General features: G+C 40.7%; 1 protein-coding gene across 1 annotated transcript; it reads right to left on the reverse strand.

Moving 5' to 3' along the window:
- Positions 1 to 3,901: 3,901 nt before the first annotated feature.
- On the reverse strand, positions 3,902 to 11,860 carry LOC123401603 (LMBR1 domain-containing protein 2 homolog A-like). The gene is made up of 14 exons (XM_045095432.1): positions 11,476 to 11,860; positions 10,079 to 10,155; positions 9,342 to 9,500; positions 8,744 to 8,957; positions 8,577 to 8,663; positions 8,350 to 8,489; positions 7,776 to 7,856; positions 7,232 to 7,296; positions 6,770 to 6,945; positions 6,052 to 6,182; positions 5,869 to 5,956; positions 5,471 to 5,684; positions 5,000 to 5,094; positions 3,902 to 4,878 (listed from the first exon to the last, which is right to left on the reverse strand). Exons 1-14 carry the CDS (start codon positions 11,641 to 11,643, stop codon positions 4,390 to 4,392), a joined length of 2,184 nt encoding a protein of 727 aa, XP_044951367.1. The 5' UTR covers positions 11,644 to 11,860; the 3' UTR covers positions 3,902 to 4,389.
- Positions 11,861 to 12,811: the final 951 nt, after the last annotated feature.

Here is a 12,811-nt window from a genome sequence, read left to right on the forward strand (position 1 = left end):
GTATCAATCATCATAGCACTCCCAATCAACATCAATCATCATGGTTAAAAATTTGCATGCTTTGTTCAAGGCACTCGAAGGAAAAGTCAAGACAACAGTTCGTCTACATGGTCGTCCTCCTCCCGCTTCTTTCCTCCCATACTAATCAGCTCATTTTTCTTGTTCATACCTATAGGCCATACATGCTCTTTTTTGTTGTTCATACCTATAGAAAAATTATGGTGGTGATGATTGATATAAGTATCATGATTGCTTTTATGGAAATAGGGCTTTACTTCTCGAGATGTGGGTAGTTGTCTTCATAACTTGCCCCCTTGGACACCCTCATGTCTGAAATTTTGTCTTACCAATTTGATGTTGGTTCACATGCAGGTACAGAGAGTAGCACCATGCATTGCATGCTGACTGTTTGGTCAAGACAATGCTTTTGAGTTTCGTGAGATATGGTATGTAGATCTGTGACATATTGAATCAAAATGGCATAATTATGCTCTTGCATGACCACCTAATGTGACATATTGTAATGTATGGACTGTTGTTCAGGCAAGGCTTTATATTGCAAGTAAACTATCCAACCAAATGAATTGTTCCAAAAATTTAATTTTCCGCCAAGGTTTCCACATGATATTCGAGTTTAACTATCTTCTTAATTATACTGCAGACACTTGAGTTGGTAGTATTAGTGTGATGAAGCATGCTGCAATAGCAATTGAATTTGCTGACATACCATGGATTTATTTCTGCCTCTATTTGATTCTCGGTATCTTCCAGTTTAACTATCTTCTTAATTATACTGTAGATACGTGATGTTAGTAGTATGAGTGTGATGAAGCATGCTGTAGTAGCAATTGAATTTGCTGACATACCATGGATTTGTCACCAGTGGTGCTGATCTGAAGGTTTGTATGGATCCTGATGCTCAATGGTGCTGATCTGAAGGTTTGTTCGTTGTGGGACGAGGACGACTAGGAGGCGCTGCGATGGGCGGCGCTGGAGAAGCTGCCCACCTACGACCGCGCGCGGACGGCGGTGCTGTCCATGCCGGAGGGGGAGCTCAAGGAGGTGAACACAGACAAGCTGGGCGCGCAGCAGTGCATCGCCTCGGTCGGCGACGACCACGAGTGCTTCCTCTCCAAGTTCAAGGACCGCGTCGACCGGTACGCCCCCCCCCCCCAGCTTGAGCTTCTCACCTCCTCTTTGGAATCTCTCAGCCAGGTGGGAATTCGCAAAATTCTTTGTTTACATGTCAACAACAGCAACAATTGCCCAACCAACCAAATTTGAGTCTATTCCTGAATGTTTCTGCCTTTAAGCTGTGCAAAAATCAGTTTTAGGATGTGCAAAATAAGTTTCAGAGTTCGATAGCATATACTAGCACACACATGCCGCAGTTAGCTCCAATAGGTTCAGAATTTGATACCTTTACATGGGTAGATTGAGGGATCTAATGAATAATTGTGCAGAATGACTATTTATGTATATTCCAATGTTGATATGTTCTTCAAGCTTCATAATACTCCTCCTTGTCTATTATATGATGGCATCAGGCTAATTCTTTTTTCAATGAACAACAACAACGTGCAGCACGAAGCATAGGCCAGGACCTGATGACGGTGCTCCGGAGGCAATGAGCTAGAACTGGTCAGGATTTGTCACTGATGCTCGTTTCATCATTTCTACATGTTTTGTTCTGTCTCAAAGTTGACCTTTTTACAAGTCATCTATTCTGTAATGATGCTTTTATTTTTCAGATGTATTCTCAAGTGATACTCATATCTTTGCCTCTATGCAATGAAAGGAATGGAAATATATATGATTGATTCTGAATTTGATACAACCTCTTGTAAACTTTTTTGTTGATCTGCTTCATGTGGTCGCTGGGACAAAAGTGATGATGGTGGCAAAAGCAACATCTTCCCCACCTTGGAGCTCCAAATCTGATGCCTCGGCATGAAAATATTAGGAACATGAGGATTAGATTTTGAATGGTATGCATTGGATGTGAGAGGAAGAAATGTATCCCATTCACTATTGACGAGGAGGGTTGGTGGTGTGGCAGCTTAGGATGCTCTACACACTAATGTAGTTTCCCCAATTTCTTATACAATTTTGTTTTCACTCAGGGCACATTATAATTTAATTATAACATTGATTTCATGTATCATGTAAATTGTATGATAAAATTATGAATCTTAATGCTTGGTTCATTTTTACCACTTTTTGTTGTTGTTTTGCTTGCAGGTTTTAAATGATTTAGTACAACGAAGATCTTAATTTATATTATTTTTTGTATTTTTGTCGTGATACGTCATTTAGGTTGGGATGGGATTGGAAAGGAGTGGATGCTTGGTTGTTGCGGAAAGGGTAAACGGGAAGAATGACATCGATATTTAGCGCGAGTAAATTGGATGTGTGGCATGTTCTTTGTGGGAGCTATCACTAATGTCTAGCATATTCATATTTTGTCTCGTGGCAACGCACGAGCATTTAACTAGTATGGATAGAGGGAGTATCATATTTATGATACAGTATCATACTAAATGTTGTGCTACTATGTGTCATGCATGGCAATAAATGAATTGTTCTATGATACTAGCACATGATATTATGCATTACGAATGTAGGCCCTGTTTGTTTAAAAAGTCCTAGGACTTTTTTTAGTCCCTAGTCCCTACCTGTTTGGTTCCACGGACTAAACATGGACTAGAGGTTATTAAATGACATGCTAAAAGACCATGTTACCCCTATTAATGGACTAGAGGTTATTAAATGACATGCTAAAAGCAGGGGCACTGTTGAAAAAAGTCCCAAAAACACTCTCCTTAGGGACTTCTTTCTTTAGTCCCAAATGCCCACTTTTAGTTCCTAAAAGTCCCTCATATTTGGTTTAAATGAGACTAAAAGGAATTTTTTTAGTCCATACATCAAAAAGTTCATGTAAACAAACACCCCTTAGTATCATACATTAGTATCATGTGCATCATACTAATATATGCTACTTCCATTACAATCAACCTAAAAAATGGAAATACTAACATGGCTTGCCCAATCATCTCATGCCTTGGTCGTAGAGCTTCCTAGCAAGCCCAATACACATCGGACCGGAGGGAGTAGTCACATCAGCAGTTTATGCCTTCATGCGTAAATGCTCCAACATCATTCTTTTTCTTGAGCCTCCTTAGGTCTGCCCCAAAATTGGCATCCCAGCCTTTTGTGGCTGGCATATATGTACACACACGTACAATGTGGACATCAAATTCTAAATCTCATTGAACGAGAAATCGTGCACTCACAACTCCATAAACAAGAGGGAAGTTGGAAGAAAGTATCAGGTAGAAACCAAGGTGCACGCAAATCACGTTTGGAAGTTCACCAAAACTCTCAAATTTTAATTTTATCTTAGAAAGGTGATGTGCTATACGTATATCAAACTTGAAGTTTGGACTACTATTCATCTTAAGGTAGTAATAGGAAACCAAATATACATTGTTAATTAATTTACTTTCGTTCATACCTTCCAACTGAAATTGATTTTGACCTTGAAATTTTAACTATTCATAGAACATTGCCTTCCCATCATACTGTATTTTACTACTCCCTCTGTTCACTTTTGTAAGATGTTTTAGACAGCTCAAATTAAACTGTTTTGGGTGTTGTCCTAAATGTTTAAAACGTCTTATAAAAGTGAACGGAGAGAGTAGTAGATCTTATTTTTTAACTTTGAGACAAGAATTTAACTTGGTTTTCATCGGTTTCTGCCATAAGTTGACTTTCACTGGATATTACGGGGTGGGTAACTGGGGTGAGTTACCTCCATAGCCCATTGCAAGCACCTAGTGGTAAACTAAAGTCAGGTGATCAAATGGTGAAGATATACAGCGAAATTATACAAAGTCCGGTGTTTCCCCACACAAAAGGACTTGTGCCTTCCAATTTTTTTGCATTTAGTACATTAGATCGGCCGCATGTTTTCAACGCACATCATATAATAATGCATACCTTTACAGCCTACACTCGTCAGCTTGGAGTACGAATCAGTTGTCTCCAATACATATTCAACATTTAATAACAAGTAAAATAACACGTCAGCGATGTCTAATCCTGCACTGTGTGTAAAGCAGAAAAGTGTGATGCAGTCACGCTCCCATGATCTCTTGTTGGGGAGATTCCGCTGTCCTTTCTGCAGGGCCTGTGTCATCACGTCATATGCTTTCATTCACGTCTGCACCTTTCCAGATGGGCAGAGGGCGCCTTCAGCTTCCACGAAGCACACCAAAAACCATCATCTGATCTGTACATCATGTATCTTCTATTCTGAATCTAATGCTACCAAATCCTTTTTTGATTCCCAGAGCTCAATGTTCTAACTTCTAAGGGAGAAACCACAGCCTATCTTCTCGGTCCTGGAAACGGAGGATCCATGTCTCCGGTATTTTCGTCGTCGTCGTCGTCATCGTCGTTGTCAAGGTAATCTACAGGCGAGTCTTCAGGGCGTCGTTTTATCCTTTGGAAGATGTCATCGAGAGATTCGGGCGAAGAGCCGTTCAAATGAGGAGCAAATCCTGGATCCTGGCGCAAAGGAGTGAACTTCTTGGCACCCATATTCGCTTTGAAGTTCTGAAAACCATTCTTCATTGAAGCCCATGTTTGGGAGATTCCAGCAGCCGAGCGATTTTCAGAATTCCCTTCTTCAAGCAGAGATACAGATGCTGACACGGTTTCCTTTTTCACTGGCTTTGTTGCCTGCCGACTCTGGTCTCTAACGGACGAATACTTGTTGGAAATCATTTCCCTGTTGTGAGCATATTTAGATTGACCGGCTCTTCCATCAACTCTCGAAGAAGTTGTTCCCACTTTCATCTCCACTGTATTTTCAACCTGTGCATGACATAACAAGGAGATAAAATATAGCTAAAGACTAAACCTTACAAACAGAACAAAGTCATATAACTAATCAGATTGGGAAAATATGGTTATTTTGCTACAACATCAATGGTACCTTTCCAGATTCAACGTCCGTGCTCGCGCCATTGAACCTTGCCAATGGAATAACCTGCTCACCAACTTTATATCCTTGCTCAATCCAAGATCTCTCTGCAAAGAAAGTAAACTTCGCTTAGGCGGAACATGTTTCTGAAAAAAAAAAGAGGCAGAATTCGTACCACAATTTACAGTGATTATACAAAAGATTCAATGATAATGATCAGATAAATCATCAGATTTCTATTGTAAGCCAGATAGCCCAATATGTTCACTCGCAACAGTGCCACGCATACTTTCATTTGCCGAAGAAAACAAGAAAACTGAAACCCATGTGGAACTGTGAAAGCTGAAGGGACAAGCAGCTAAAGAAGCAAACAAAAGAACACAACAATATGCTGCCAAGAAATGAAAGATACCCCCATAGACAAATCTATGCTGATACACTAAAGAGAATGAAGGATATGCCCACAGACAAATCGGTCCTAACCTTTTTGCAGAATAATAATTCCAGATGGATCAAAACCATCCATATGTTCTTCCTCACGCTGGAACTTGAACATTTTCCAGCTTCCAAAATAGTCAATCACACGTCCAAAGAAGTTACTAGCAACAAGTAGCGTATAAACAACCATAATTAGTGGGTAGATCCTGTTGAACCGTCTTCCAAAGAAAGGAACTGCATCATCTATGTTCCCCATTCTCTGTGACATGCCAACATATGGTTCGTTCAGAGATCAGCTAGGTGATAATTATCTGGTGAACAATAAGCAGTGTAACAAAACTGAAAAACTGTGAAGCATTACATCTTCAAATGTCAACTATATCGTCCACATGCAAACAGAAGCACATAGCATAAATAACACAAAGAAACTGTCCAACCATTACCTTCTCAAAAGTAGTTTTAACATTATGACCAAGGCGAATAAGATTCAGGAAGTTATAAGAAATGGGAGGTGCATATCTTGCAACCATCCTGCAAAATAGCATTTGGTGCTCAGCCTACAACGAGTTCAACATATTGGACAGGAAGCACACGAAACATACAAAAGCAGAGCAGTATGAACTTACGAACAGATCATAAGCAAACTGACAGAACTTGTTTGCCGTGGAGTCAGGGAATAAAACATTAACATCCCAATTTGAAATAGCGAATAGTATGTGCATATACACATATACATCAAAGGGACAAATGCAGCAACCTGTAAACAAATAGGAAGTATGTAAGATCATGCAGAACAAGGCTTGACGCTACACAATGAATGTACAGCTAGGTGACCATAGAAGGGCATTCCATTGACAAAGATATAAATTTTATGTTAACCGAGCAAAAGAATAGCAAGGCCTGATATACCAAGTCACCTAGTAACTATAGTGACTTGTACTAGTCTGCGCGTGTTTAAATAACAAATGGATGTCGGATGCACATGATTGATGTGCAAACAAACTACTCCCTCTGTCCCATAATATAAGAGCGTTTTTGACACTAGCATAGTGTCAAAAACGCTCTTATATTATTATTTTTCGAGAAAACGCAGTGAGATTCTTGTGTTTCTTTGTATTGAAAAGGAAGAGTTTATATTACAATCCTCCTAGGAGGGACACTACTGGTGATGAAAATACATATAGCTATATTATGGGACGGAGGGAGTAGAAGGCTATCACTAATAACACAATATAGTACACACTGCAGAAAGCAAGAGCCCATAAGTTCAAAAAAAAAACTCCCCTGTAAACTGAACATGTGATACATTTATTTTAGTTTTTAGTGAAGCACCCAATTTCTTACCTGGACTAGAACCTCCTGTTTTCCGACAGATTTTACAAGAATGGAAAAAAGTGATAAATCGACACCACTTGGCAGCAAAGTAGCTTCAGCCAACAGTATAGCAGCTGACATGCAGCCGAGAATAATAGCCAGTGCTTTCTGAAGCTGCTTTCTCAGTATACAACGCCAAATGAACTCTGATAGTGCAAGAAAGTATCACTGAGTCAGTTCCATCAATTATTGAGCAAGCCATAAGGCAGTAACTCGAATTTATTAAAAATAATATGTGGGCCTGGAATTTAGACTGTTTCATCTAGAAACTGATTTTAAGCCATTTTCACTGAGTAATACTCCCTCTGTCCCATAATATAAGATGTTTTAGCAAGCTATCAGAGCATGCAAAAACAACTTATACTGTGGGGCGGAGGAAGTAGATAAAGACAAAAACTAATAAAAATAGTTTGTAAAGGTCAGAAAGATTACCCATAGTGTCCAAAAGGGATCCCAGTGTGCCTGATCGACTCTCCCTAAAACTCGATACGTATTTCCTGTTTAGACAAAAAGGAACTAAATCAATAATGATTGTGGTTGGATATATCAGAAGATTTAAGACGAGTACACATCTACAAATTTGCAGTTAATGGCAATTGAGATTATTGAGCCCACGAATCAACTATACATGGCCAGTACCACACAGCACGCATGTAATTATATGCCAACATACTAATCGAGCCATTTGTGGAACTATCAGTTTTCTGTTCAACCAGGTTAATGAAACTTCCATCATACTGGTACGGCATACCACTTGGCAACACTTATTTAACAGAACTGTCAAGTTGTTGTAGCTTTGTGCAGCATTACAACAAGAAAAGGTTCGCCAAAGCCCAAAATACAATATCAAGAAATATAATTGAATAGAGCAAAAAATCATTACAGTACCTATAGAAATAATGAAGTTGTAAGGGCTGTTTTCTCAAGATTAAAATGCTCTTTAGATAACATTTAACCAAAGAATTAATGAACTCACCATCCATTTGCATCACGATGTTCATAATTTTTAATGGTGTCCTCTAGATCGAGAGCTTCCATGACATAAGTCATGTATTCGCTGTACAATAACAAAAATTGAAGTTAATATTATCAGTTAAAAAGGGACACCTGAACACCTCGAGCGTTGTTTCTCTACAAACTAGATTTCGAGTACCACACTTTGGCATGCCTATGGAAATCTTGCCACATATGGAATTTATGACACGCCAGGTCCAGCTGAGGGAAAAGAGAAAGGAACAATAGTAACATGGTCCCGGGCATCTAGCGTTCTACCCAGTACTCACAATGCCACAATGGTTGACCATACAATCTTGATTCATACAGAATCCAGCTTAAGATGCAACGTGAGCTAAACACCCGCCTAACTCAGCATACTTGCCTAACTCAAAGTCTCAAAGTTTTGCCAACTTAGGAAATCTTACGCTGCGAACCAATCCCTTATTACACTTCCAGTTTCCATATTAATTCCAAACTGCAATAGTTATGTACCAGATATTACTAAGAAGTACACAAAGATTGATACTATCGTCCGTTGGTTTATTCCACAATACCTTTTACACCGATAGTACTCCTCATGAGCCATCCTAAGTTGACGTCGGAGATTGGCCATTGTTTTATCATCTGTATCATAGTCCATATCATTTTCACCTAATCTGCCACCAGAAGGCTTGAAAGATGGATCATCCCGCAGCTGAAATAACATACAATCACAAGTTACCATATTTAATCGCCGGGTTTGAAATTCAACTACAAGTAGTACTAATAATTGCTTTGGTACCATTTGAGCAACCATTCTGTCAATAATATCCATATAAGGTCTTAAGAGATCACGCTTTGACATTTGATTTGAAGTGGCTTGAGCAACCTGGAAAAGGAACAACACTTCAGCAAACGGCAAGTTGGCAATGAGTAAGGATATTATTAAGGATTTACAAATGTACTTACAACAATTGAATTTGAATACTCTTGATGAGCATTATCAAGCTTTACGGCCATCTTGGCAACTCTATGAGAAAGTACTTTTTGGCGGTGAGTCCAGTCTGCGTTTTTCCAGATGTTTCTTGGAATTTCACTCAATCCAAAACCAAGAAGAAAAGCACCAGTCACCAGTCCAAAGGTATTTGAGCAAGCCATTAAAAACCCCACAAGACCTCCATCCCTGTTAAAAATACTTATTTCAGGTAAAGAGCCAAGACTGCACATTACACAAGTTTAAATGGCAGCCATTTTCAGAAAACTAATTTGTCAGAACTGGAGGCAACACGAATGATTAGTGCAAGGGTAGTATTTTGCAGTAGTTAAGATTACATCATGTTCCTTTACCAATCAAAGCTGACTGTCCTAAACATGTAGCTTGTTCAATACTGAAATATCAAAAATGTTTCCGTAAAATATTCCATAGGTTATTGAACGACAGACATAAAGAAAGAGCTGAAATGACTTAGTAAATAAAATGTAAAAAAATATCAACATATTACACAAGGTTATTCACATATCAGGTGACGCGTGGAACATGGAAGCTCAAGTGGAGATTAAAACATACCAAGCTCTATGCATGACTAAAAGCAGTATGAGTCCAAAGAGGCCAATAGCTCCCACAATTGAATAAAAGAGCAGGTTCATGTGAATACTAGTTTTTAGCCTTTCCCTAACAGTGAAATCTCCAGCATCTTCATAGCCTTGAATAGTAGGAACTACAGCCCTGTTTAGGGACATAGACACAAGCCTTGTGTTAGAGATAAAAATGCCAATGAAAATGACGAGGATAAAATTTATTGCATCCCATGAAAAAATAATATATATGAATTGATAACTAAAGTAGTACCCTCAAAAGTTGAAAAGACACTAGGTTATCAACTGCTCTAATAGAAATAGAGTAAGCAACCTCATAGTAACATCAAAGCCTTAAATACTTGAAGCGAAACAGTAAGAAAGTGTCAGGCACATAAGGGAGGGCATGAGTTCTCCAGTATTTTGCCATTTACAAACCATGGTTTTTCTTTTCCAAGCACAGACCTAGTAAGTTCAGCTGAAGCTGAAACAGCTGCATTGATATGTAAACAATACGTTGCTAAATCACTGATCTGGGGGCTGATGAAGCAGGGTCCAAAATGAAGCTTTTTTGTCTTTTCAAAGTAGAGCTGACATTTTACTGTAAGAAACATCTATTATGCTAGGGCATGTGCACCAACAGTAGTCCTAGATGCCACTAAACAATCAGGAATGTTATACCCATAGCAGAAAGCAATGCAAGACATGTTGATGATGATAGTTTCATACCATGTTAGGATAAATGTGCTCCAATAAGACCAGCTCCAGAAGAAACCAATCCCACCTTTATCAAAGCCAGTTAATGTCTGCAAGTGAGGTGTTGTAGGAGTTTAGACCGGATAAGTAAATGAAGATCATTTGACAGCACAATGCACAGATAAAGTTTGCGATAAAGGGCCTGCACTATTCATTGGCCCATGTATATGTTGATATATTACATTTTTAACTTTTCAACAGTTGTTCACTTGAGCTTAAACCAATTTAAATAAAGAGGCTAAATAGTAGGATTGTTCCATTTGGCCACAGCTTTGCTCATACAGATGAATATACCAACATGTATGTGAAGCAGTAGAGGGAGTGAGTGGCCCATAGCCCCATACTCTAATAAGCATGGCATCAATGGAACATGTGTCTACAAAATATTCAAGGCATGCTAATGTAGCTGACCTAGGATTCTTTCTAGCAAAATACTAAACCTTCTTTATAGACGCTTCGCCTGCACCTGATCTCTATGCTTTGTGGAGGTAACCAAGTTCATGCTCGGACTTTTTGCAGCTATACTTCTATAGCATTCATTCAGACTGAAGATGCATGTGAAGCTGGACTATTAATCTGAATAAGTGTGTGATTTTGATGTCTGGTTAACATTCCATCTCATCATTTCGCTCTTAGTTCCCTTGAGCTATGTTGCTGCTTGTTGCAGCTGTGTGCTCCGTTGCTAAAGTCATTTAAGCCGTCAACTAGACAGGACAAACTTTTTCCACCTTATGTCCTATATTCCTATGAATCTAACATAATGGTGAATCCACGAATGTCCTGTGTGAACTGATGACTTGCTCGGAAAGTACGAAAACAAACAGCACAAAAAGTTTATCGAAGGGGGGCAAGGCTAGACAATGGAACGTTGCTATGGCTATTAGCCACAAAGGGTAAAATAGTGAATTCTCAGAAGCTAATTAGAGTCAAGCAGACCATATACAAACAACATATGGTGCCAATTTAGTTCGGCCATGTTGTTTATGCTGCACTTCTTAGAACTATGAACTAACTAATTAGTGGTAATAAATAGATGTCCTCTCTAATTGACGCAGGGGCGACCCTAATACCCTGTCACCTAGACCTCATTCCAGGGACCAGAAGCAGCAACTCGAATGTACGATTCGCCAAGCATTCTCCCCTCAAGCACCCGAAACTCCACGCAGTAACAGCTTCCCAGTACAAATTTATGTCCTAATCCCCCCCCCCCAAATACATCCTAATTGGCGCAAAACCAGAGCAGGTAATTAGCTCAGCCCGGGGCGGATCTCGGCGCGCCGAGGCACCGACACCGAAACCGGGTGGGATCACGAGCGCGGCGAGGATCGCAATCGAGGGGTCGGGCGATGCATAGGGATACGGGATCTGACCGTCCAGATGTCGGCGGGGACGAGGATGATGACGGAGAGGGAGCAGAACCAGGCGTAGCCGACGGTGGCCTGGACGTAGCGCGGCACGCCCGGGCCCGCGAAGTAGCGCAGCGTGACGACGACCATGCCCAGCGTCAGGGGCAGCGATATCAGGTAGAAGACCCACATCTCGCCGCCCTCCGCCTCGGCCTAGCCGCGGCGCCGCGCCGGCCGGGAGGAGGGAGGGTGCGGCGGGGGGGTTCGGGGCGGGGCGGTGGCGGTGGCGGTGGCGGTGGGGGCGGGGGCGGAGGAGTCCGGCAGGCTGAGGAAGCTTCTGGGCGCCGCGTGGAGGCGGGGTTGGGGGCACGGGAGATCGAGCGAGGTCTCTTTTGTCTCCCCGGAGAAGTGGCGGGGGAGAAAGAAGGAAGGGGAGGAAGATGGTTGCTGGTGGGCTCGGCGTGCCGAGCACAAGTAGCTTTCTTCGGAATAGAAAAAAAAAAATCGGTACGAGGGGAGTAGCACGCACGCAATATTTGGGTCCGCCGAATAAAGCCCGGATATATTATGTGTGGTGCAATGCAGCTATATTTCGGAGCTTTATTTATTTTATTAACACAATACAATCAAGTCGCTCACATGCACGAATATACATCGAACACAGCACGTACACCTTATCATTATGAGCATCTTTAAAAGACTGAATCGACATAGCATCATGAGAATTTACGAAGTCACCATAGACCACCGTTCAAGAATTCGTCCAAATAATTAGTTAACTTGTTAGTTAATCGCTACTCGTAGGATGGTCGAATCAAATAACACATATTCATTACGTTAACTTGTCAAGACGATTCATTGGCCTGTCGGACCGATTAATCAATTGTCATACTGATTAATTGGTTGCTATATCGATTAATCGCTACTGGCCCGTCCCGTTAACTGGTGGCAAACAAATCTCAAAATTTTGACTCACAACCTACACACCCCATCTTGCTATTAAATAGCTAGGATTTATCCCTCCTTCCGCTTCCTTGTGTTTCTTTCATCACCTCCTACCCTGGTTGGTGGTTAGCTAGGTCCTCATTAGCATCAGTCACCATACTACACCTCCAAAGTTCAACTCCTCCGTCACTCTGGTCACTCTAGTCGTCTGCCTGGACCCCCACCCGCGCGTTGGCTATTCCACATCCTTTCCCATGGGTTGCTCCCAATCATCTGACCAGTGAGATGCTCCCTAATATATTCCTTCATGGTTTCATCAACGAGCAAGGTACTACCATCTTGTTCCCTTACCTTAGTGAAAAAAATTCAACATTCATATATTAGTAGGTTATAGATTACAATTTTGTATATTAGT

The sequence above is a fragment of the Hordeum vulgare genome, chromosome 6H (assembly GCF_904849725.1).
Source record: "Hordeum vulgare subsp. vulgare chromosome 6H, MorexV3_pseudomolecules_assembly, whole genome shotgun sequence".
Lineage (NCBI taxonomy): Eukaryota > Viridiplantae > Streptophyta > Magnoliopsida > Poales > Poaceae > Hordeum > Hordeum vulgare.